At 42.3% G+C, this 27,172-nt stretch overlaps 1 protein-coding gene across 1 annotated transcript in view; it reads left to right on the top strand.

Annotated features, from left to right (window-relative positions):
* Positions 1-27,172, top strand: part of FAM184B (family with sequence similarity 184 member B) — a 173,741-nt gene that overhangs the window by 92,295 nt on the left and 54,274 nt on the right. The window contains exon 6 of the mRNA XM_044226042.1: positions 25,364-25,474. Coding sequence (XP_044081977.1) covers positions 25,364-25,474 — 111 coding nt within the window. The remainder of the gene's footprint in view (positions 1-25,363; positions 25,475-27,172) is intronic.

The following is a 27,172-nucleotide window of genomic DNA, read 5'->3' on the forward strand; positions in this document are numbered from 1 at the left end:
TTCATGTGTCTGATAGCCATTTGTATGTCTTGATTGGAGAAGTGTCTGTTCATATCTTCTGCCCATTTTTTGATGTGTTTGTCTGTTTCGTGTGTGTTGAGTTTGAGGAGTTCATTATAGATCCTGGATATCAACCTTTTGTCTGTACTGTCATTTGCAAATATCTTCTCCCATTCCGTGGTTGCCTCTTTGTTTTTTTGACTGTTTCCTTTGCTGTGCAGAAGCTTTTGATTTTGATGAAGTCCCAAAAGTTTATTTTCGCTTTTGTTTCCTTTGCCTTTGGAGACGTATCTTGAAAGAAGTTGCTGTGGCCAATGTCAAAGAGGTTACTGCCTATGTTCTTCTCTAGGATTTTGATGGATTCCTGTCTCACATTGAGGTCTTTCATTTGAAAGCCCAAATTCATAAAATTATGAATGAAACGGGAGAGATCACAACTAACACCAAGGAAGTAGAAACAATCATCAGAAGTTATTATCAACAGTTATATGCCAATAAGCTTAGCAACCTAGACGAAATGGATGCATTCCTGGAAAAATATAAACTACCAACATTGAGCCAGGAAGAAATCGACAACCTGAATAGACCGATATCTAATAACGATATTGAATCAGTGATCAAAAACCTCCCAAAAAACAAGAGCCCAGGACCTGACGGATTCCCTGGGGAATTCTACCAAACCTTCAAAGAAGAAATAACACCTATTTTCCTGAAGCTGTTTCAAAAAATTGAAGCAGAAGGAAAACTTCCAGACTCTTTTTATGAAGCCAGCATTACCCTGATCCCCAAACCAGGCAAGGACCCTACCAAAAAGGAGAATTTTAGACCAATATCACTGATGAATATGGATGCTAAGATTCTCAACAAGATTCTAGCCAACAGGATCCAACAGCACATTAAAAAGATTATCCACCATGATCAGGTGGGATTCATCCCTGGGCTACAAGGATGGTTCAACATTCGCAAATCAATCAATGTGATACAACAAATTAATATGAGAAGAGAGAAGAACCACATGGTCCTCTCAATTGATGCAGAAAAAGCATTTGACAAAATCCAGCATCCGTTCCTGATTAAAACGCTTCAAAGTATAGGGATAGAGGGAACATTCCTGAACCTCATCAAATCTATCTATGAAAGACCCACAGCAAATATCATACTCAATGGGAAAAAGCTTGCAGCCTTCCCATTGAGATCAGGAACAAGACAAGGATGCCCACTTTCACCACTCTTGTTCAGCATAGTATTAGAAGTCCTAGCAACAGCAATCAGACAACAGAGAGAAATAAAAGGTATCCAAATTGGTAATGAAGAAGTCAAACTCTCTCTCTTTGCAGATGACATGATTCTTTATATGGAAAACCCAAAAGACTCCACCCCCAAACTACTGGAACTCATACAGCAATTCAGCAACGTGGCAGGATACAAAGTCAATGTGCAGAAATCAGTGCCTTTCTTATACACTAACAATGAAAATACAGAAAGGGAAAGTAGAGAATCAATTCCATTTACTATAGCACCAAGAACCATAAGATACCTGGGAATAAACCTAACCAAAGAGGTAAAGGATCTGTACTCAAGGAACTACAGAACACTCATGAAAGAAATTGAAGAAGACACAAATAGATGGAAGACCATTCCATGCTCTTGGATCAGAAGAATAAACATTGTTAAAATGTCTATACTGCCTAGAGCAATCTATACTTTTAATGCCATTCCGATCAAAATTCCACCGGCATTCTTCAAAGAGCTGGAGCAAACAATCCTAAAATTTGTATGGAATCAGAAGAGACCCCGAATCGCTAAGGAAATGTTGAAAAACAAAAATAAAGCTGGGGGCATCACTTTGCCTTATTTCAAGCTTTATTACAAAGCCGTGATCACCAAGACAGCATGGTACTGGCATAAAAACAGACACATAGACCAGTGGAACAGAGTAGAGAGCCCAGATATGGACCCTCTACTCTATGGTCAATTAATCTTCGACAAAACAGGAAAAAATATACAGTGGAAAAAAGACAGTCTCTTCAATAAATGTTGCTGGGAAAACTGGACAGCTATATGTAGAAGAATGAAACTCGACCATTCTCTTACACCGTACACAAAGATAAACTCAAAATGGATAAAAGACCTCAATGTGAGACAGGAATCCATCAGAATCCTAGAGGAGAACATAGGCTGTAATCCTCTTTTTTGATGGGATCCTTGTCTGGTTTTGGGATTAAGGTGATGCTGGCCTCATAAAATGAGTTTGGAAGTTTTCCTTCCATTTCTATTTTTTGGAACAATTTCAGGAGAATAGGAATTAGTTCTTCTTTAAATGTTTGGTAGAATTCCCCTGGGAAGCCATCTGGCCCTTGGCTTTTGTTTGTTTGGAGATTTTTGATGACTGTTTCAATCTCCTTACTGGTTATGGGTCTGTTCGGGTTTTCTATTTCTTCCTGTTTCAGTTCTGGTAGTTTATATGTCTCTAGGAATGCATCCATTTCTTCCAGACTGTCAAATTTGCTTGCATAGAGTTGCTCATAGTATGTTCTTTTAATTGTTTTTATTTCTTTGGTGTTAGTTGTGATCTCTCCTCTTTCATTCATGATTTTATTTATTTGGGTCCTTTCTCTTTTCTTTTTGATAAGTCTGGCCAGGAGTTTATCAATCTTATTAATTCTTTCAAAGAACCAGATCCTAGTTTTGTTGATTTGTTCTATTGGGTTTTTTTGGTTTCTATTTCAACTGATTTCTGCTCTGATCTTTATTATTTCTCTTCTCCTGCTGGGTTTAGGCTTTCTTTTTTGTTCTTTCTCCAGCTCCCTTAGGTGTAGGGTTAGGCTGTGTATTTGAGACCTTTCTTGTTTCTTGAGAAAGGCTTGTACTGCTATATATTTTCCTCTCAGGACTGCCTTTGCTGGGTCCCACAGATTTTGAACTGTTGTGTTTTCATTATCATTTGTTTCCATGAATTTTTTCAATTCTTCTTTAATTTCCTGGTTGACCCATTCATTCTTTAGAAGGATGCTGTTTAGTCTCCATGTATTTGGGTTCTTTCCAAATTTCCTCTTGTGATTGAGTTCTAGCTTCAGAGGATTGTGGTCTGAAAATATGCAGGGAATAATCCCAATCTTTTGATACTGGTTGATACCTGATTTAGGACCCAGGATGTAATCTATTCTGGAGAATGTTCCATGTGCATTAGAAAAGAATGTGTATTCTGTTTCTTTGGGATGAAATGTTCTGAATATATCTGTGATGTCCATCTGGTCCAGTGCCATTTAAGGCCTTTATTTCCTTGTTGATCTTTTGCTTGGATAAGCTGTCCATTTCAGTGAGGGGAGTGTTAAAGTCCCCTACTATTATTGTATTATTGTTGATGTGTTTCTTTGATTTTGTTTTTAATTGGTTTATATAGTTGGTGCTCCCATGTTGGGGGCATAGATATTTAAAATTGTTAGATCTTCTTGTTGGACAGATCCTTTGAGTATGATAAGTGTCCTTCCTCATCTCTTATAGTCTTTGGCTTAAAATATAATTGATCTGGTATAATGATTGCCACCCCAGCTTTCTTCTGATGTCCATGAGCAAGGTAAACTCTTTTCCACCCCCTCACTTTAAATCTGGAGGTGTCTTCGGGTCTAAAATGAGTTTCTTGTAGGAAATATATTGATGGGTTTTGTTTTTTTATCCATTCTGATACCCTGTGTCTTTTGATTGGGGCATTTAGCCCATTAACATTCAGGGTAACTATTAAGAGATATGAATTTAGTGCCATTGTATTGCCTGTAAAGTGACTGTTACTGTATATTGTCTCTGTTCCTTTCCAATCTACTACTTTTAGGGTCTCTCTTTGCTTACAGCACCCCTTTCAATATTTCCTGTAGAACTGGTTTGGTGCTTGCAAATTCTTTCAGTTTTTGTGTGTCCTGGAAGCTTTTTATCTCTCCTTCTATTTTCAATGGTAATATAGCTGGGTATAGTATTCTTGGCTGCACATTTTTCTCATTTAGTGCTCTGAATATATCATGCCAGTTCTTTCTGGCCTGCCAGGTCTCTTGGATAAGTCCACTGCCAATCTAATATTTTTACCATTGTATGGTACAGACTTCTTTTCCCGGGCTGCTTTCAGGATTTTCTCTTTGTCGCTAAGACTTGTAAATTTTACTATTAGGTGACGGGGTGTGGGCCTATTCTTGTTGATTTTGAGGGGGGTTCTCTGCACCACCTGGATTTGATGCTTGTTCCCTTTGCCATATTAGAGAAATTTTCTCCAATATACCTTCTGCTCCCCTCTCTCTTTCTTCTTCTTCTGGAATCCCAATTATTCTAATGTTGTTTCATCTTATGGTGTCACTTATCTCTCGAATTCTCCTCTTGTGGTCAGGAAGTTGTTTGTTCCTCTTTTGTTCAGCTTCTTTATTCTCTGTCATTTGGTCTTCTATATCGCTAATTCTTTCTTCTGCCTCATTTATCCTAGGAGTGAGAGCTTCCTTTTTTGATTGCACCTCATTAATAGCTTTTTTGATTTCAACTTGGTTATATTTTAGGTCTTTCATTTCTCCAGAAAGGGCTTTTATCTCTCCAGAGAGGGTTTCTCTAATATCTTCCATGCCTTCTTCGAGCCTGGCTAGAATCTTGAGAATCATCATTCTGAACTCTATATCTGACATATTACCAATGTTTTTATTGATTAGGTCCCTAGCCTTTGGTACTGCCTCTTGTTCTTTTTTTGTGTGTGTGGTGAGTTTTTCTGCCTTGTCATTTTGTCCAGATAAAAGTATATGAAGGAGCAAGTGAAGTACTAAAAAAGTGGGAATGACCCCAGGAAAATGCGCTTTAACCAAATCAGAAGAGACCCCAAATCATGGGAGGGAGGAAGGGGATAAAAAGAAGTTCAGGGAAAAAAATTAAAAAAAGAAAACAAATAAAGAAAAAATATAAAAAAGAAAAAAATATATATATAACATATATATTACATAAACTAGTTTAAAAAACATTAAAAAAAGAAAAGGGTAAAAGTTTAAAAAAATAGCAGAAGAAAAAGAAATTAAATTAAATTAAATTAACTGCAAGACTAAAGAATCATGGGGAGAAAGCTATGAGTTCCATGCTTTGCTTTCTCCTACACTGGAATTCTGCTGCTCTCCTTGGTAGGTGGACTTTGTCTTGGCTGGATTTCTTGTTGATCTTCTGGGGGAGGGGCTTGTTGTAGTGATTCTCAAGTGTCTTTGCCCGAGGCAGAATTGCACCGCCGGTACCAGGGCCCAGGCTAATTAATCTGTTCGCGTTCGCTTTCGGGAGCTTTTGTCCCCTGAATGCTTTCCGTAGAATTCCAGAGGATGGGAATGAAAATGGTGGCCTCCCAGTCTCTGGCCCAGAGGAGCCGAGAGCTTGGGGCCCCATTCCTCAGTGCGGCCTCAGAGAAAAGAGCTCAATCACTCCCGTCTCCCTGGCCTCTGGCTGCGCTCCGAGCTCACCTTTTGGGAGGTGTTTTTGTTTGTTTGTTTGTTTAAATTGCCTTGTTTTTTTTAAAGATTTTACTGATTTATTTGACAGATCACAAGTAGGCAGAGAGGCAGGCAGAGAGAAAGAGGAGGAAGCAGGCTCCCCACTGAGCAGAGAGCCCGATGCGGGGCTCGATCCCAGGACCGTGGGATCATGACTTGAGCCGAAGGCAGAGGATTTAACCCACTGAGCCACGCAGGTGCTCCTTTTGGGAGGTTTTTAATCACTGCTTCAATCTCATTACTGGTCTTGATCTAGTCAGGTTGTTAATTTCTTCCTGTTTCAGTCTTGGAAGTTTACAGGTTTCCAGGAATGCATCCATTTCTTCTAGGTTGCTTAACTTATTAGCATATAGCTATTGATAATAATTTCTGATGGTTGTTTCTTTTTCCTTGGTGTTAGTTGTGATCTCTCTCCTTTCATTCATAAGTTTATTAATTTGAATCCTTTCTCTTTTCTCTTGGATTAGTCTGGCCAGTGGTTTATCGAGCTTATTAATTCTCTCAAAGAACCAGCTTCTAGTTTCATTGATGTGTTCTATTGTGTCTCTGGTTTCTAACTCACTGATCTCTCCTCTGATCTTAATTATTTCCCTTCTTGTGTATGGGGTAGGCTTAATTTGTTGTTGATTCCTAAGTTCTTTAAGGTGTAGACAGAGTTTGTGTATTTGGGATTTTTCTATTTTTTTTGAATGAGGCTTGGATGGCTATGTATTTACCTCTCAGGATCACCTTTGCCATATACCATAGGTTTTGGACCCATGTGTCTTCATTCTCATTGGTTTCTGTGAATTGTTTAAGTTCTTCTTTGATTTCCTGGTTGATTCAAACATTCTTGAGCAGGATGGTCTTTAGCTTCCATGTGTTTGAATTTCTTCCAAATTTTTCTTGTGACTGAGTTCCAGTTTCAAAGCAATATGGTCTGAGAACATGTGGGGAATAATCTCAGTCTTTTGGTATCAGTTGAGACATGATTTGTGACCCAGTATGTTGTCTATTCTGGAGAAAGTTCCATGTGTGGTCAAGATGAATGGGTATTCTGTTGTTTTAGGGTGGAATGTTCTGTATATATCTATGTGGTTCATCTGGTCCAATGTGTTTTTCAAAGCTCTTGTTTATTTGTTGATTTTCTGCTTAGATGATCCATCTGTTGCTGAGAGTGGCATGTTAAGATCCTCTACAATTAACGCATTCTTATCAATATGTCTCTTTATTTTGATTAACTGTTGGCTTATGTAGTAACAATTTACAGTTCTTAGATCTTCTTGTGGGATAGACACTTTGAGAATGATGTAATGTCCTTCTGTATCTCTGACTACAGTCTTTAGCTTCAAATATAATCTCTCTGATATAAGAAATGTTACCTCAGCTTTCTTTTGAGGCCCAATGGCATGAAAGATGGTTCTTCATCCCTTCACTTTCAGGCTGGATGTATCTTTAGGTTCAAAATGAGTCTCTTGTAAATAGCATATGGTTGGGTCTTGTCGTTTTATCCAGTGTGCAACCCTGTGCCATTTTATAGGAGCATTTAGACCATTCCACATTGAGAATCATTATTGAAAGATATGCTTTTATTGTCATCATGTTGCCTGTGAGATCCTTGTTTCTATAGATTATCTCTCTAAATTTCTCTTCTATATCACTCTTGGGGTCTTTCTTCTTTTATAGAACCCCCCCCCCCTTAATATTTACTGTGGGGCTGACTTTGTGGTCTCATATTCTTTTAGTCTTTGCCTGTCTTGGAAGCTCTTTATCTCTCCATCCATTCTAAATGACAGCCCTGCCAAATAAAGTATTCTTGGCTGCATGTTCTTCTCATTTAGTACCCTGAATATGTCTTGCCAGCCCTTTTTGGCTTGCCAGGTTTCTGTGGATAGGTCTGATATTATTCTGATGTTCCTCCCTCAGTACATAAGGAATCTCTTACCCTGAGCTGCCCTTAAGATATTTTCTCTGGTGGGTTGCCTGGGTGTCTCAGCAAGTTAAGTGTCTGCCTTCAGCTCAGGTAATGATCCTAAGGCTCTAGGATTGAGCCTTGCATGGGGCTCTCTCCTCAGTGGGGAGCCTGCTTCTCCCTCTCCTTCTGCTTGCTGCTCTGCCTGCTTGAGCTCTATCTCCCTGTCAAATGAATAAATAAAGTCTTAACCAAAAAAAGGTGTTTTCTCTGGTCCTATGATTCACAAATTTCACAATCACATACTGGTAGGTCATTCTATCCTTGTTGATCATGGGGGTGTCCTCTCTCCCTCTAGAACACAAACACTTGTTTCATTCCCCAGATTAGGGAAAGTCTCAGCTAGGATTTCCTTAACTATATCTTCTAGTCCTCTCTCTCTCTCCAACCCCCTCAGGGATCCCAATAATTCTGACATTGGAATGTTTCATGGCGTCATTTATCTCTCTAATTCTGTTTTCATGGATCCTAAGCTGTTTGTTCCAGCCCTCCTCTTGATTCTTCTTTTCTATCAGTTTATCTTCTAGATCACTAATTCAATCTTCTGTCTCATTTACCCTAGCTGTTAGAGTATCTAGATTAGATTGGATCTCATTGATAGCATTTTTAAGTTCTGCCAGATCAGTTCTCACTTCTGCCATTAGAGAATCTATTCTGCCGCTAATGGGTTTCTCCAACCTAGCCATTGTCTGCGTAACTGTTATCCTGAATTCTATGTCCAACATCTCACTTATGTCCATATCCATTAGTTCTGTGGCAGAGGTCACAGTCTATGAATTTTTCCTCTGTTGGGGGGTTCTTCCTCCTAGTCCTTCTGGTGAGAGGTGATTGAGGGGATGTGTAGCTGAAAATTTCAACCACAATCCAGGCAAGGTTCACCCTCTCTACTGATGATCCTCTGCCCTTGTAGAGATTCAGAAGTGTATAATCTTACATCTCAGGCTGATTTCATGGGTGTTCAGAGTGTTCTGGTAGATATCTAGTTTAATTCAGGGGACTGGTTAAAATAGGGTCTCCTACTTCTCTACCATCTTACCTCCCTCTCTAAAAATAATTATTTGAAAATAAATAATCCCTGGGTGATCGCAGTGCACACAGTGGAATTGCAGACACCACCATGCCTCATGTGTCACTGTATTCTCCAGATGGTGGGTGAGGTTCACCATGGTTCTTCATGGCAAGCTGTTGCTGAGCATAACCTGCTCATCCCCATCAAATACTTTCACACAATTTGACTCCTCTTGACCTCAAAGCCAGCCTCTGAGGTGGGTGCCATCCTGATAATAAAAAGAGAAGCAGAAAGTCCTCACACAGATAATTCTGCAGAGACCATCTCTGGTCCAAGGTCTCACAGCCAGTTTATGGCAAAACTTGGGTTTGGACCCTGAAGTTACAACTGTAAACTATGGCCACAGCAGCAGGTACTTCTCAGTTGCAGACTCTTGGCCTTCAAAGAGAACATGTGAGGTGAAGACCAGGGTGGAGAAGGCCAGAGTGGGAGAGCATTCCCTATCTCTGGGGGAGGTGGTGTGGGGTGAGGGCGGTAGGTAGAGACTGGAGAGGGGCAGCATGGTGGGCTTCATGCTTTGAGCCAAGGAAGCAAGGATTTGCAGGGGGAGATGTGGGATTCGCTCTGGCTGCTCTAGCTGTGGGGCTGGATGCAGGTAACAAGGCAGAGCAGGAGACAGATGGGAACAGGTGCATCTGGGAAACTTGAGGGTGTCTGTGGGCCTGGAGGGAGGTGGCCACTTCCAAGAGGCAAAGCTGAGAATTGGTGATGAATTGAATGATGAGGTGTGAGGAACAGTGATGGGGAGGGAGGAGGAATCCCAGGTTCCAGGCTGGGCCCCTCCAGCTCCAGGGGCAGTCAGGTAGGAGTTTAAGGGAGGGATGGATCCCAGTGAGATGGGGCACATCTGCAGCTCCAGCCAAGGTGAAGGTGGAGAGCCTGAAGTTGAGGCCCCGTGGGGTGTTCAAGTCAATGTGTTCCTAGCAACTGAGGGTAAACTAAGGAGAGTTGTGAAGAAGCCGGATGTGGGAGGGGGTACAGTGTGAACTTGACAGGGATTTGGTGAGAGAGAGGGAAGTTTATGTTTCCCTCAAAAGCCATTTTGAGGATCATTGGCTGTAGGATCCAGCAGGGAGAGTGGTAGAGTTCAGGTATCTGGGACTTAAGGAGCGAGTGGGTCACTTCCATGATCCAGCATTAAGAACATCCTCTGCTCAGTTGCTCAGACCCAGCTCACATGTCCCCCAAACATAGCAGGTCCCCAGACATAGCAGCTTCCTGGAGATGAAGGGGCTAAGACAATACTTTGGGGATGTGATCTACAGTTGCTCACCCCTTCTGAGTCCCTAATTCCTTCATCTGTAAAATGCAGACAACTCAGGTAGGGGTGGAAGTCGGGGGTGAATGGGAGGCAGGAAATGGCAGATTGGGGAGGATCAGGGGGACAGATGGGAGTCCTGAGGAGGATGGGAGGGAAAGAGGGCTGGAGGGTTCACTGTGAGCTGGCTCCTTATCCTGGCTTTTTCCTTCCTGAAGGGAGAGCATCAGTTCTAGGAGGAGGATGCTCTGGGTGCTGCCTCTGCCCCACACATGTCCTTCTCTGCACTGTTGGTCCTGGACTACCTCAGCCCAGCACCTTCCCAGCCACAGGCTAGCACTAGATCCCTCCTTCCTCTTCCACCACTGCCTGGCACCCACAGGATGGGGCCACTGGACCCACAGGGAAGACTTGAGCTCCAGAAATCCAGGGTGGAAAGGCTAGCTTTAGGGAGCTATTTTGGGACATGCTGACAGGTATGGCATTAGGATGGATAGATAGATTGATTGATTTATAGATCCAAAGGTAGCTGCAGGTAGTACAGGAGTGTCCCTTCATTAAGGTACCTATCATCCATTTTACCCCACTGGTAACATATTACATCACTGCAAAACAGTGTTAACACCAGGAAACTGACATGGGCATGATGTACCTGTCTGGTTTCATTGTTGTATTGTGTCCATTCACATAAGCAATAACACAACCCAGGTGCAGAGCTGCTCTGTCAGCACGAAGATCTTCCTCATGCAGCCACCTTTGGCCCCATTATTCCTGCCTGTGACTACTGCCAATCTATTCTACATCTTGAGAGTTTTTGAGAATGTTACATGAACAAAATCCTACAGCAGTGACCATTTGAGGGTAGTTGGGTTTCTTTGGGTTTTCCCTTAGCATAAGACCCCTGAGATCCATCCAAGTTGTGTGCCTCAATAGTTCTTTCTTCTTTATTGCTGAGTTGGATTCCATGTTATGGACATTCTACAGTTTGTTCACTTGTTCACCTTTGGGGGACATTTTGGTTGTTTTCAATCTTAAGGCTATTAAATATAAACCTGCAGTGAACATTTGTGCACAGTGTTTTGTGTGAATTAATTTTTCATTCTCTGGGGTAAATGTCCAGGAGCATGATTCCTGTGTTGTAGTATTTATGTTTAGCTTTTGAAGAAACTATCAAACTATCTTACTAGAGTAACTGTAGCATTTATATTCCCACTAGTAATGAATGAGAGATCCACATTCTTTCCAGTATTTGATGTTTTCACCATTTATTTTAACAAGCTTTCTTAATGGGTAGGTAGTGATATAAAGTTTTTCATATTCATTTCCTTAATGGCTAGTGTTGTTGAATATCTTTTCATGTATTTATTTGCCATTTGCATCTTTTTGGTGAAATGTCTATTCATGTCTTTTGCCCATTTTATACTTGGATAGTTGTGGGGGTTTTTTTTCCTGTTGAGTTTTGAGAGATCTTTATATAGTCTAGATACACATTTTTGTCAGATATGTGGTTTGCAAATATGTTCTCTTCTGTAGCTTCTCTTTTCATTCTCCTAACAGGATCTTTAATAGGGTAAAAGTTTTTACTTTAAAAAAAAGAATTATTTATTATTGGGGTGGGGGGCAAAAGGAGAAGGAGAGAGAGAATCTCAAGTAGACTCTATGTGGAGCACAGAGCCCGATCCCACGACCATGAGATCATGACCTAAGCTGAAACCAAGAGTTAGATGTTTATCCAACTGCACCACCAGCTACCCCAATGTTTTTATGTTTGATAAAATGCAGTTTATCAAATATTTTCTTTTGTGGATCATGCTGTTAGTATCACATCTAAGAACTCACTAAGCTGTATGGACTTAAACAATATATATTAATTTTCTCACAGTTCTGGTGGCTAGAGGTCCATCATCCGGCTGACAGTACGGTCAGTTTCTGTGAAAGGCTCTCTTCCTAGCTTGCAAATAGCTACATTTTCACTGTGTGCTCACATGACCTCTCCTTTGGGCATGTGCATGGAGAAAGGGCAAGAGCTCTCTAGTGTCTTTTATAAGGATGTTCACCCCTTCATGAAAGCCCCACCCCCATGACCTAATCTCAACTTAATTACCTGTAGAGACCCCACCTCCAAGTGCATGGGGGTATAGGACTACAAGATGGAAATTTGGGAAGGACACATTTTAGTCTGTAACATGTGTGTGGATTTCTTTAGGTTTATCCTGTTCAGTTTTTGCTCAGTTTCTTGAATTTTTAGGTTTATATCTTTTGCAAGTTTGGGAGATTATCATCCATTTTTTAAAAGATTTTATTTATTTATTTATCAGAGGGACAGCAAGAGAGAGCACAAGCAGGCAGAGGGAGAGGCAGGTTCCCCACTGAGAGAGGAGACTGATGCGGGATTCGATCCCAGGACCCTGAAACCATGCATGACCTGAGCCGAAGGGAGATGCTTAACCAACTGAGCTGCCCAGGCATCCCCAGTTTTTTCTTGAAATGCTTTTTAACTACCACTTTTTTTCTTTTCTTGTTCTTGGATTCCAGTCACACAAATGTTAAGAGTTTTTGCTACATTTTTCACAGGTTCTGTTCTTTTTTTTTTTTCCCTTTTCTTTTTTTCTGGTCATATCTCCGTTGTTCAGATGAGGTAATTTCTATTGTTCTGTCTTCAAGTTTAAAGTCTCCTCTAGACCTCTCTCCACTATGCTACATTGAGCCTATTTACTATGTTTTTAAAATTTCAGTTATTGTATTTTTTCATTTTTTTAAGATTTTATTTATTGGACAGAGAGAGAGATAGCAAGAGAGGGAACACAAGCAAAGGGAGTGGGAGAAGGAGAAGCAGGCTTCCTGCTGAATAGGGAGACCAATGCAGGGCTCGATCCCAGGACCCTGAGACCATGACCTGAGCTGAAGGCAGACACTTAACCAACTGAGCCACCCAGGAACCCTGTATTTTTTCAGTTCCTAATTTTCAATTTATTTCTTCTGTTATTTGCTGAGACTTACTATTTTTCTTTTGTTTCAAGCATGTTTATGATTGCTTCTTGAAGCATTATTATGATGGCTACTTTAACATTCATCAGGAAATCCCAAAACCTGAGTCACCTCAGTGTTAGGGGCCTTCGGATTGTCTAACTAATTTAAGATGACATTTTCTTGGTCCTTGGTATGATGACTGTTTTTAATTATATCTTGGATATTTGGGGTGTTATGTTGATACTCTGAATCTTCTTAAACCTGGTATGTCATTGGGTGGTGGGTCTACAGAAGTGTGACTGGCAAGTATAGCCCCAGCTATGTGCCCAAACCAGAAGGAGCAAATCAAAGCCGGCCAGAACTACATCTACTCAGCCTGACCAGACATGATTGGGAAATTGGAGGACAGACTGTGTGGAAAGTCACATCATCATGGCATTCTTCCCTGCAGACAGTGTTGAGGGCACATGACAACTGAAAACATGTTGTTTGCTGAATTTATTCCTAAGGATGGATGAGAACTTTGTAGTGATCAAAACTCTGGGTGGGAGTGGGGAGTCTTCAGAAAATGTCTGCTTCTGTGTGTTAAGCACATTTGAGAAATTTAGTGGATGCTGGTGGAAATCAATAGGGATGTGCTTACTAGGATGGTTGGTATTATTGGACTTGCTCAAAACTTACATCAAAGTAGCCCTGTCTTACTAGTGTTGTCAACCTAGGCCTTATCCACCCAATACCCCTCTCCAACCCCCAAAGGGAGCCTAGGCCAAGATTCAAACCCTGAGGATGGATGGACTGGCTCTGCCAATGCAGTGGCGCCCTGCACTGATGTGAGACGGGACACACGTTCCTGTCCCTACCCACTCCCCACTCCCCCCAATTTCCTGTTTGGGAATGACTTCTTACCTCATTCCTATCACCAAGGTGTAGTTTTAGGGGAAGAAAAGTCTGATGGTCAGCACACTTGGAAACCCCGAAGATCAGTCTCTCATTCCTCCATGTCAGCCTGGGGTCCTCCCACATCCCTCAGGGACGTGGACCCTTGCCAGTGACTCTAGGACCAGCAGTCTCAAGGAGAGTTCCTTCCTCCAGGCAGCCACCCAGGACTATGCTGAGGCCTGACCCAGCTGTGAGCCTCAAGTACCTGCCTCCCGACAGGTTCCCTCCTGCTTAGATTAGCAGTGCTTCTCCCCTAGCACTGAAGAACCCAGATGACACAGAACTACTGCAGTAATTTGATTTTTCATGTCACCCTGAACTAGACAGAATGCTTCCCAAAGCAGGGATCAGGCATTTCAACCCAAATCAGTCTAGACCCAGAACTCCTGCCAATACGCCCCATCATGTCTGGCCCCACAGACGGAGGAGTTCATTCACTCAGAACTAATGAAAATGTATCTTTGGGAGATTCTTTTGCCAAAAATAATCCTGAAAATTTTTCTGCACAGAAGTGGGTTTTTTTGAAATGTAAGCGATGGTCTCAACCATGTTCTCAAATTCAGGCATTTCAGTTCCACAGAAGAAAACTGAAGATGAGCACACCCCATTCATGCCATGCTCCTCAGTGTGCAGGACTGGACTACAGGGTTGTGGGGCTAGGGAGGAGGAGTGGCTTGGGTGCAGCAGCAGAGACACCCTGGGCTGACCCACAGGAAACAGGTTCTGCAGCTGTCGCAGGACAGTCAGCCTGAAGGGAGCCTGGCTGCACAGCACTTGTAGAAGACTTTGTAGACATGTTTCCCACTATGAAAAATGAAAGAAACTCTCTGGGGCAGTGGTGTGCAAATCCACGGAGAGGTTCACCTTGAGTCCCCATCAGCAAGTGGCCCCATTCTCCTACTTACTCATGCCCCAAACCCAAATGTCCTCCTGAACCCCCTCCTCTCAGAATGCATGTCACCTGGGCTGTGCACCCTGGCTGTCCTCCTGAACTCCGTGTTCAGAATGCCTGAACACCTGGCTGCTGTTCTCCACAACCACACCCCTACCCAACACTGACCTGGGAGCCTGAACAACTGCTAAGCATATCCACTGTGTCCTGATGGGCATTGTTTGAACTTATGGTTTCCCGGACACATTCTTCTCCACCCGACACTGGGGAGCCTCCAAAGGCTTTGTGTCAACCCCTCCTTTGCTTGATACCTCCTCCAGGGTGCCTCCTTTGCTTGATACCTCCCCCAGGGTGCTCCTCTCCATCTCTATGCTCCTTGGCCCCTGCTAATCCCCCAAGAATCCCCACAGAAAAAGTCTTCTCCCACAAAATAGCCCATTGCCCAGCCCTGTCCATCCATCCCCTGAGCTTACACAATGGCTCCAGTAGGTTTTTAAAGCCATTGTGATTGCTTCACTTGACTGTGATCCATCCTTTAGAAAGTGACCTTGTGGGCGTAGGGACTGAACCCCTCAATCTAGCTGGTGCCCCACCATTATTTTGTACTAATGAATGCATTGTTCTTTAGGGCAGTTCACATTTAAAGAAACACTCAAACTAAATCTAGTGCTATCCAGTATGGAGTAATATTTGAAGAAAAGCTATTCATCTATGGATTCCACATTGATCCCCAAATGTTTATTCAGCATCTATACCTTAAAGTGTTGTGCTCATGAGCAGGTCAGGACACTCCACTGGACTCAGTGTGGGCCTCCTCTGTTGTTGGGTGAACCACACATTGAATCTAAATGGAGACAAGTTCTTGGGGTAGAGGGAGCCTCAGGACAAAAAGACCACAAGTGTCAGGTGTCATGAAGCCCTACTTCCCAGAGGCCTACAATCACATATGGCAGGAGCCTTCTAGCCTCTGGGAGCTTCACACAGACATAGAGCGGGCACCTATCCTACCTGCCTTCCAGCCCAGCTCCTTAGGCCACCAGGACTGTGGGGCGAGGTGGCTCTCTCCTCATGTCCTTCTTGCTTGTTCTCTGTGCTGCCACTTAGTGTCTGCATTTCAGCCCCCTGCAGCCTCCATTAGTAATTTTTTTAAAGATTTTACTTATTTATTTGACAGAGATCACAAGCAGGCAGAGAGGCAGGCAGAGAGAGAGGAGGAAGCAGGCTCCCCGCTGAGCAGAGAGCCCGATGTGGGACTCAATCCCAGGGCCCTGGGATCATGACCTGAGGTGAAGGCAGAGGCTTAACCCACTGAGCCACCCAGGTGTCCCCGGTTAGTAATTTTTAATCAGATACTGGACATTAAGAATATTCATTTGTTGAGAGTATAGATTTTTTAAAAGAGTTTTTATTTATTTATTTGATAGAGCACACACAAGCAAGGGGAGCAGCAGAAAGAGGGATTTCAAACAGTAATTTTCTTCTTGAAAAAAATGTTAGCATGTTTTGGTTTCTTTTTTTTTTTTAAGATGTATTTATTTACTTTAGAAAAAGAATGAAACAGTGTGTGAGTGAGGGGAGGGGCAAAGGGAGAGGGAGAGAAAATCTCAAGCAGACTCCACACTGAGCGTGGAGCCCAACTTGGGGCTTGATCTCAGGATCATGAGTCATGACCTGAGATGAAAACAAAATCCAGTGCTCAATGGGCTGAGCCATGAAGGTGCCCCAATGTGTTTTCCTTTAAAGCACCAGTTGAAATCTGTGGTAATTTTCTGTTGTTGCTCATTTGTTGTTCTCTTTCATGTGCCTTTTTATTCTCTTTCTTTTTTTTTAAGTTTATTTAAGTGATCTCTACACCCAACATGGGCCTCAAATTCCATGTGTCTATTTTTTAAATTACCTGTAATTGTGGACAACTAGACAAAGAAGCAGAAAGTAGGTGTGAGTCCTACTTTTACATCGTGGGCTTTCTTCCCCGTGAAATAGATGCAGTAAAGCTTTTTCCCAGAGTAGTATGAAAGTTCAGAAGAACAGTTTCTGGAAATGCTCTGTGAGTTCTGTACATTAATAGTCCATGCAACCCTGTTCCAGATATGGAATGGGATGCTGCAATTTTTAGATCTGAAAGTACTAGTCTCCTCTTTCCTCATATTCATATCCTTGTAGTTGTGCTTTTTTTCTTTGCTTAGCTAGGAAAGTGTTCGGATTTCCTGTTGAAATCCTCGGGGTCACTTTGGACTGAGCTAGATATGGGCATGCTTTCCTCCCAATCTGTGTTCTCGAGGCGACCCAAAACTGTCCTTCTGACAGAAAACTACATTATTCTTCAGCTAAAATGAAGCTTTCTGATGCCAAAAATCACTAATGAAATCAGCTCTTTCCACCTGTGGGGACATTTTTTTTTCACATTAGGTCCATTTGTCAAGGCTACAGCTGAAGCTGTGATTGATTACAAGGACCTTGGGAAGTTAGGCCGTGTAACATTAGAAATAGCCCCTGCTTTCTGCTCGGAATCTTTCTCCCAGGTGTCTACACTATCATGACAGTGAGCACGTTTTGACAGAGTTAATGAGTGTCTTTACCAGAAGGCATGTTTAACAAAACTTTTATTCAACAAAAGCTTCAGTGACTAAGAAGCTAATTGATGAAATAAAAAAAATCAAAATTTTTCTTTGTTTCTGATGGTTCTTGGGGTAAAAGGATAATTTTGTATATTGTTTTCAACAAATGAATTCTCCAAACACCAAGCCCTGCAAAAGGAATCATAGATTTATTGAAGAAATGATACCCGTATAGGTGCCCACCTCATGTGACCTTACAATCTAATTGCATCCCTCTTTCCTTCTATATGACTGACCCCAGGGCAGTCACCTAGCCCCACAGAACTTGGCCCCATAGAAAATGTACAGGTGTCCTCCAGGAGCAATATCTCTTTAGCAGCTCAAGTCAGAAACCCAGGAGTCAGACAGGACTTCTTTGTATGTCACGCTCAATTAGTCATCAGACCTGTTCATCAGCTTCTTTGATTGCCCTGGAATATGTTCAGTTCCCTCTGTCCTTGGTGGTAGCACACTGGTCTGGTCACCCACCATTTCTTGCTGGGCCATGCGATGATCTCCTTACTGGTCTCCCTGTGTCCTCTCTCCCCACATCCTTGAATTCCAGTCTCCATTCCAGGGGGATCTTCTGAAAACTCAACCTTGGTTTCAAACTCTCCCAAGGCCCCCTATCATCTTTATGGTGTAGTTCAAATTCCTTCATGTGGTTTTTAAGAGACTATGTGGTTGGACTCCTATTTGTCTCCCTTCCTTCATCCCACACCAGACCCCTGTTCAGTTCTGCCCTCTAGCTTTTAAGTCACCATTCATTCCATATCCTTTCCCTTCTTGGCCTTAATGTCTCTCTCTCCCTTGAGAGGGGTCACTCCCTCCCAACTTCCAAATTCACTTGTCTCATTTTGTCTAGTTTTTACTGATCCTACCTTAGCATAGCTGTCACTACATTTCATTATAATCACCTATTTCCTACTTGCTTTCCCCCCTGGGGAATGCTGTTCACTATTATGTACAGTCATATGTAAGAATCAACTTGCACTGACTCCTGAGAAGAACTTCTCACATCTTTTCCCAACTCTCTATTCAGTGACATCATGGTAGTAACTTGAAGTGAGCCACAGTAGGTGTACTTATACCATGAAAGTCAACAAATGCTGCAAATCAGTTTGATTGATTGATTGATTGATTGGAAGCCAATTGTTTAACATTTACCACACACACAGTGACTATCACTGGTCCCTTCTATCGCCCTCGACCCGCAAGGACAAGAAGCCCCAGTTCAGATGTACCTTCTCTCTCTTTATTTCCGCAAGTCTACACACTTATATATGTTTACATGACCGATCAGCGAGCAGGGTACAGGAGGGAGCAAATCAGGCTGTGCACCTAAACGAACAACTTCGCTAGCAACCAATGCTGTTTACTTCCTCTTTGGGCGTTCTGCTTAGTCTCACGAGGCAATCCTAACCTGGCAACTAGCCAGGCGCCATCTTTTAATGGCGGAGGCCGCCCTGGCCAGGGGCCTGCCTCTGACACCTTCAATACTTGGCATATAACAGATACTCAGTTAATATTGGTTGGTTGAATGAAAGATGATAGGTTTCCATTTAACCCCAAGTCATCGCCCATCACACAAGCCATGCCCCCCACATTCCCATATGTCAGCTCAAGTGCACATCACTCCTTGGAAACAGAACAAGGCTCCAGTTCCTGAAGACTGGACTTCCAGCACCTTCACCCTGCTTTGGGGAGAACTGGGAGCCTGTCCACGGGACCTCACTCAGCTTTGCTGTTGCAGAGGTGGGAAGACCTTTCAGTCAGGCATTTGTACTGGATACCACAGTTCCCTTAGGTTGGCAGGGAGGAAGTATACAGCCAAGCAATCAGCCTTCCTCAGTTCAAATCTTAGCTTCACCACCTATTGGCCACATGAACTGGGACAAGTCATTTAACCTCTTTAAGCTTCATTTCTTTTTTCTTTTTAATTTTTATTATTTTTTTTAAATTTCTTTTCAGTGTTCCAGAATTTATTGTTTATGCACCACCCCAGTGTTCCATGCAATATGTGTCCTCCACAATACCCACCACCAGGCTCACCCAACCTCCTGCCCCCCTCCCCTCCAAAACCTTCAGTTAGTTCCTCAGAGTCCACAGTCTCTCATGGGTTGTCTCCCCCTCCAATTTCCCCCAAATCCCTTCTCCTCTCCATCTCCCCATGTCCTCCATGTTATTCCTTAGGCTCCACAAATAAGTGAAACCATATGATAATTGACTCTCTCTGCTTGACTTATTTCACTCAGCATAATCTCTTCCAGTCCCGTCCATGTTGATACAAAAGTTGGGTATTCATCCTTTCTGTTGGAGGCCAAATACTCCATAGTATATATGGACCACATCTTCCTTATCCATTCGTCCATTGAAGGGCATCTTGGTTCTTTCCACAGTTTGGTGACTGTGGCCATTGCTGCTATGAACATTGGGGTACAGATGGCCCTTCTTTTCACTAAAGCTGTATCTTTGGGGTAAATACCCAGCAGTGCAATTGCAGGATCATAGGGAAGCTCTATTTTTAATTTCTTAAGGAATCTCCACACTGTTTTCCAAAGTGGCTGCACACCAACCTGCATTCCCACCAACAGTGTAGGAGGGTTCCCCTTTCTCCACATCCTCTCCAACACATGTTGTTTACTGTCTTGTTAATTTTGGCCATTCTAACTGGTGCAAGGTGGTATCTCAATGTGGTTTTGATTTGAATCTCCCTGATGGCTAGTGATGACGAACATATTTTCATGTGTCTGTTAACCATTTTATGTCTTCATTGGAGAAGTGTCTGTTCATGTCTTCTGCCCATTTTTTGACATGATTATCTGTTTTGTGTGTGTTGAGTTTGAGGAGTTCTTTATAGATCCTGGATATCAGCCCTTTGTCTGTACGGTCATTTGCGAATATCTTCTCCCATTCCATGGGTTGCCTCTTTGTTTTGTTGACTGTTTCCTTTGCTGTGCAGAAGCTTTTGATCTTGATGAAGTCCCCAAAATTCATTTTCACTTTTGTTTCCTTTGCCTTTGGAGACATATCTTGAAAGAAGTTGCTGTGGCTGATGTCGAAGAGGTTACTGCCTATGTTCTCCTCTAGGATTCTGATGGATTCCTGTCTCACGTTGAGGTCTTTTTGTCCATTTCGAGTTTATCTTTGTGTATGGTGTAAGAGAATGGTTGAGTTTCATTCTTCTACACATAGCTGTCCAATTTTCCCAGCACCATTTGTTGAAGAGACTGTCTATTTTCCACTGTATATTTTTTCCTGCTTTGTTAAAGATCGGTTGACCATAAAGTTGAGATCCATATCTGGACTCTCTACTCTGTTCCACTGGTCTAAAGGAACTTCAAAAATAGTACCCAGTTGATAGGGTTTTCATAGTGATCAGAATGAGTGTTTGTGGAAGGAACCCAGCAAACGGGTAGGCACTCAGTAAATGTCAGCTGCTATTACTAGGTCCATCTGCTTTGCAGCGCAAAGGTCGGTAATCATTGACAGCATGGAAGAACTGAGGCCCAGATAACACTCAGATACTATGACCTCAACTTCAGAAATGCAGGAGTGTCCCAGGGCTCTCTGTTCTTGAATCTCTTTTATTTTCCTTTATATTCTCTAGCTTTTTTCGTTCAAATATATGGCTTAATACCTTCTGTAGGCTGATGACTCACAAATGCACACCAGCAATCCAGAACTTTCCCCTGATTTCCAGACCCATATGTCCACCTGCCTACTGGACATCTAACAGAGGTCTCAAACTCAACATGTCCCCCACGAGCCTCCTACTGTATGCAAACTTGCTTCTTCTTCTGTCTTCCTCCTTTTTGTTAATGGTGCACCATCCTCCCCCTGCTCAGGTTGGAAACATTGGTGTTGTCCTTGACAGCAGGCCTTCACCGTCTATACTGAGAAAACATCTGTCGTTCTATATTCATTGCTAGGCACACTGTTGCCTCAGTCCAGCCCCCTTCAGGTCCCATCTGGGTTGCTGCTGCAGCCTCCTCATTGGCCCACCTGCTGCCCCTCTGCCCCATGTCCCCTCCAACTGTCCTCAAGACTGAAGCCAAGTGACCTTGTTAAAGCTAAATTGTGCCACTCCACTTTCCAGCTGTTGGTTGGCTTTCATCTTGTTTGTCTTTACCAACGTCTGAGGCTTCCTATGGTTTCTCCCATGTCGTCTAGCCCCTCCCCCACCCCCTCCCCTCAGTCACTCCACTACAACCACAGAGCCCTTCTCTCATCCTTAGAACATGCCAGGGCCTGCACAGGTCCAGAAGTATGCACACCAAGACATCTCATTGGCTAGGCTCCTTACTTAACAACATAGACCTTTACCCCAGAGTCGCTTTCTCCTAAGGATTTCTCTGGCCAACCTATGTGAACTGAATGCAACCCCCTCAATCCTCCATAGCCCCCTTTCCTGCTTTGTTATTTGTCCTCAGCCCTTGTCACCATCCAACATAGCATCTACTAAGTTGTGCCTATTGACTTTGCTGCCAATTTTATGCCAATGTGAGCTCCTAGCAAGTAGATATTTTGTCTGTTCTTATCTCTGGCTCTGAGAACAGTGCTTGGCACATTGTAGGTCTCAATAAGTATTTGTCGAATGAATGAGCGGTTACCTACTTATGAGGCCAGCTAAGAGGAACAGAATATTTCATCTGCTCCTCTAGATATCCTCTAGACAGATAAAAGATTCCTCCCAAAATAGACTAGATTGGAAATGGTAGGCATCTATCAGAATAATAGTTGTATTCATTATTTATCTATCCCTCACCCAGCCAGAACTGTGCTAGGCTTTTAAGGAACACAATGAGTCACAGAGAGGGTAGGAAATGTACTCAAGATCACACAGCTAAAAGGCTGTGCCATCCACGTCATCCCCAGAATGTTCCTCTGTCTGGATCTTCTGTGTGAGGCAGTCAAGCTGGGGTGAGGAACCATGGAGAAGCGACTCTGTGAGCCCCGTCATTTTGACTGAACTATGGAAGCTGTTGAGAAAACCAGAGGAAAATTTTACTCTGATTTTAATATTTCCCTGCATCTGAGAATGTAGTTGGATTTTTGATTTATGGAACACCGAGAATTGTGTCAGTAATGAGCATTCTCTTTGCTCATTTGACACTGTAAAACTTAAACCCAGATGTCTACTATGTACACCCTGCCAGTATATATCAGATTTGGGGAATGATCTTAACATTTGTTTTCTTTTGAATTTCTTGTGTATTTCTTTTCTCTCCCTCAAATATTTTATTTATTTATTTATTTGAGAGAGAAAGAAAGGACCAGTGGAGGAGAAGGGCAGAGGGGGAGGGAGAGAATCTCAAATGGACTCTGCACTGAGCATGGAGCCCCACATAGGCTCCATCTCATGATGGCCTGAGGTCACGACCTGAGCTGAAACCAAGTTGGATGGCCAACCAACCAGGCCATTCAGGCACCCCATTGTTTATTTCTAATTTGTGTTTTCTTAAAATATTTTATGACTATTGTAGGCTTCTTTTTTTTTTAACTTGAAAGTAGAATTCAATAATTTTGTAGTTATTTCCTTTAAGTAATATTAAAAGCTAAGATTCAGAAGTATATCAGTGCCAGGAATGAAGTAATGGTTTTTATAAAATGCTGTTGACTTTGGATTTATTCATTCCAGTGACTTTTTAAAATTAATTAAGCAATCTTTTTTTTATTTTAATTTCAGTGTAGTTAATATACAGTGTTATGTTAGTTCCAGTTGTATAATATAGTGATTCAACAATTCTTTGTATTACTTAATGCTCACCGGAAGTGTATTCTTTAATCCCCATCACTTGGTTTACCCATTCCCCCCACCCACCTCCCCTCTGGTAATCATCTGTTTGTTCTCTATAGTTAAGAGTCTGTTTTTTTGCAAGATGAAATCAGAGAGGGAGACAAACCATAAGAGACTTAATCTCAGGAAACAAACTGAGGGTTGCTGGAGGGAAGGGGAGATGGTAGCTGGGTAATGGACATGGGGAGGGTCTGTGCTATAGTGGGCACTGTGAATTGTGTAAGACTGATGAATCACAGACCTGTACCCCTGAAACAAATAATAAATTATATATTAATTTTAAAAAGAGTGTGTTTTTTGGTTTGTCTCTTTTATTTTCTCTGTGTACTTGTTTCTTAAATTCCACATGTGAGTGAAATCATATGGTATTTGTCTTTCTAACTCTGACTTATTTCACTTAACATTATATTCTCTAGATTCATCCATATTGCTGCAAATGGAAAAATTTCATCCTTTTTTATGGTTGAGAAATATTCCTCTGTGTGTGTGTGTGTGTACCACATCTTCTTTATCCATTCCTCTGTCAATGGACACAGGCTGCTTTCCTTAATCTAGCTCTTTTAAATAATGCTGCCATAAACATAGGGATGCATGTATCTCTTTGAATAGGTGCTTTTGTATTCTTCAGGTAAACACCCAGTAGTAGAATTACTAGATCTTATGTAATTCTACTTTTGATTTTTTTGAGGATCTCCATACTGTTTTTCACATGGCTGCACCAGTTTGCATTGCTACCAACAGTACCAAGGGTTCACTTTTCTCTACATCCTCGTCATCCATTGTTTCTTTTTAAGATTATTTCTATTTATTTATTTATTTATTTGACAGACAGAGATCACAAGTAGGCAGAGAGGCAGGCAAAGAGAAAGAAGAGAAAGCAGGCTCCCTGTTGAGCAGAGAGCCTGATGCGGGGCTCTATTCCAAGACCTTGACATCATGACCTGAGCCAAAGGCAGAGGCTTTAACCCACTGAGCCACCCAGGTGCCCCAACACTTGTTGTTTCTTGTGTTTTTGGTTTTAGCCATTCTGACAGGTGTGAGGTGATATCTCATTGTGGTTTTGATTTTCATTTCCCTGATGATAAGAGATGTTGAACATAGGTCATCTGGATGTCTTCTTTGGAGAAGTGTTTGTTCAAGTGTTTTGCTCATTTTAAAATGTATTATTTTTTGGTGTTGTATGTTCTTTTCTTTTTTAAGATTTCACTTCTAAGTAATCTTTACACCCAATGTGGGGCTCGAACCTACAACCCCAAGATTAAGAGTAACATGCTCTATGACTGAACCAGCCAGGCACCCTGAGTTCTATGTCCTTTATATATAATTTTGAACACTAACCCTCTATTAGATATGTCATTTGTAAGTATCTTCTCCTACTCAGTAGGTAGTCTTTTAGTTTTGTTGATTATTTCCTTTGCCATGTAGAAGCTTTTCATTTTGATGTAATCCCAGTAGTTTATTTTTGCTTTTATTTCCCTTGCCTCAGGAGACATATCTAGAAAAACATTGCTATGGCTGATGTCATAGAAATGACTGCCTGTCTTCTCTCCTAGGATGTTTATGGTTCAGGTCTCACATATAGGTATTTAATCCATTTTGGGTTTATTTTTGTGTAATGGTGTAAGAAAGTGGTCCAGTTTCATTCTTTTGCATATAGCTGTCCAGCTTTCCCCACACCATTTGTTGAAGTGACAGTCTTTCTCCTTTGCATATTCTTGCCTCTTTTGTCAAGAGGCATATAAACATGGGTTTATTTCTGGGCTTTCTGTTCTGTTCTATTGATCTATGTGTTTGTGTGGCAGTACCATACTGTTTTGAGTATTACAGCTTTTTAGTAACTCTTGAAATGTGAGGTTGTGATACCTCTAGTTTTATTCTTTTTTGTCAAGATTACTTTGGCTTTTTTAGGGTCTTTCATGGTTCCATACAAATATTAGGATTATTTGTCCCAGATCTGTGAAAACTGCTATTGGTATTTTGACAGGGGTTGCGTTAAATTTATAGATTGCTTTGGGTAGTATGGACATTATAACAGTATTTGTTCTCCCCATCCATGAGAATGAACTATCTTTCCATTTGTTTGTGGTTTTTTTTATATCTTTCATGATTGTTTTATAGTTTTCAGAGTACAGGTCCATCATCTCCTTGGTAAAGTTTATTCGCAGGTATTTTACTCTTTTGGTGCAATTGTAAATGGGATTGTTTTCTTAATTTCTCTTGCTCTTTATTAGTGGATAGAAATGCGATGGATTTCTGCAGATTAATTTTGTATCCTGCAACCTTTATTGTAAGCTTCTTTGAACTCCTTTGGGATAAGGCAGGGTGTGAATATGTGCATGTGATGTCCATGCATTCATGTCTTGTGTGGATAACTCTTCTAATCACCATTTAGGAAGTGGCAGCACAGGTGGAGGAAGTGAAGAAGAAGTCAGAAAATGAAATCAAGCAGCTGGAAGAAGAGAAAGCAGCCCTAAATGTGAAGCTCCAGAATTCCCTGCTTGAGGTAAATCCCAAATTAATTCAGTGCTTGGGAGTGATGGGTCTGGGTGGAAGTCTTGGCTAACTGAGATGCCAGGAAGCACAGAAAACTGGCCTGACTTCTGTACGTTCAGCATCCTTGGAAAAAAGGAAAGGACTGTGGCCTGACAAGAAATCTGTCTCTTGGGGCATAAATTTAGCTGTGAGTAACAGAGAGCCTGATTTATGGAGGCTTAACAAAAAGGGGTTTAATGTCTCACATAAAAGGAGGCAGTAGGCTGCTGGGGTGGATTCTGTGGCTAAATGACATCACATCTGGTATATCTGAGATTCCCACAGTCTCTCCTCCTCCTGGACTGGGTCCTCACTTTCCTGGGTTTTAGATGCCTTTGCCTTCATGGGCTCCTTCCTCCATTGAAAAAAATATATAAAAAATTGTATTTTATGACCACATTGATATAAAGATTAATATGGCCAAGCTGTATTTTTACCACCTGACTTTAAAAGAAATTCAAACATTGTTGTGGCCCCTAAAAGTTTTGTAGTCCATAGGTCCTATGCTTGTTGCATCTAAGGGGAAAGTTAGCTCAGATTCCCTCAGGCTTGGAAAATGAGTGTCACCATCCTCTTGTCAGGTCCAAATTTACACCAGGAAATGGGGCATGGGGGAGGTGATGACCAGGCCTGCCCACTTCATCAGGAAACCACAAGCCTTTACAGAGGGCTCCCACTGACTCCTCCTCCCATCGGTTGTATCTGTGTCACCGGGCCAGCCTGGGGAGGCACAGAGGAGGCAGGCAAGGGAGAAAGGAGTAGAGAACATCTGTAGACCAGCTGAACATCATATTTGCTCTGCGAGTCCACCTGCCCAGACCACCCAGAGACCAAGGTCAAAGTTTAAAAGAACGGTTGACCATGTTCTGGAGGGAACTCACGGGAGGGACTGGAAACGGGCTTCACTCCTGGCTCATTAGACCCCCCCCCAAAATGTGAAGGGGTTTCCTTGTTTCCCCTGTCCTCTCTCACATCTTCCAGATGAGCCCTGAGTCCATGCTCCCCTCAGGAGTCCATGAAATTGGTTTCTCAGCCCTGACTGAGTGCCACAACCTCCTATGGGAGCTTTTAAGTATCTAGAAGCCGTGTGCAAAACAGTATCGATTGTTTAGAAATGCGTAGTGGAGTCCATTCTGGAGACACGCCTGAGAATGACAGAAGGAAATCTGAACCACGGGTTGTTTCTAGAAGGGAGGGTGGTGGATCAGGGAGACACTCAGGGGCCGCAGCTGTATTTGTGATATGTTATCTCTTTGGCTGTGTGAGACGCATGTACACATTACGGTTTTCTCCAACCTCTTTTTCTGTGTCACAAGTTACCATGTTTCTAAAAGCTGAGCCTGCCAGACCTTAGACTTGATATATTAGGGGTTCAGGAGGAGCGGTCCCGGCAGCAAGGCTCTGCTCCAGAGGCTTCTGTTCCACCTCAGCCAAGGTGGAAACAAGGTGAAGACATCCATTTCTTTCTTCCTCTTCTTTCCCTCTCTGTCAAGTTGTATTGTCAGTTTTCACATTGGCTCTGGACTATGCTGCTCTGCAGACCTTAGGGAGGCTTCCCATATCTGTGTGGGACCAGCCCAGTCATGCTTCTGACATTGGACACTGGGGTCCCCCTACTGACTGTTTCTCTAAATGCTCAGGAGAGCTCCTCTCTAAAAATGACAACAGT

This window comes from Neovison vison, chromosome 11 (genome assembly GCF_020171115.1).
Source record: "Neovison vison isolate M4711 chromosome 11, ASM_NN_V1, whole genome shotgun sequence".
NCBI lineage: Eukaryota > Metazoa > Chordata > Mammalia > Carnivora > Mustelidae > Neogale > Neogale vison.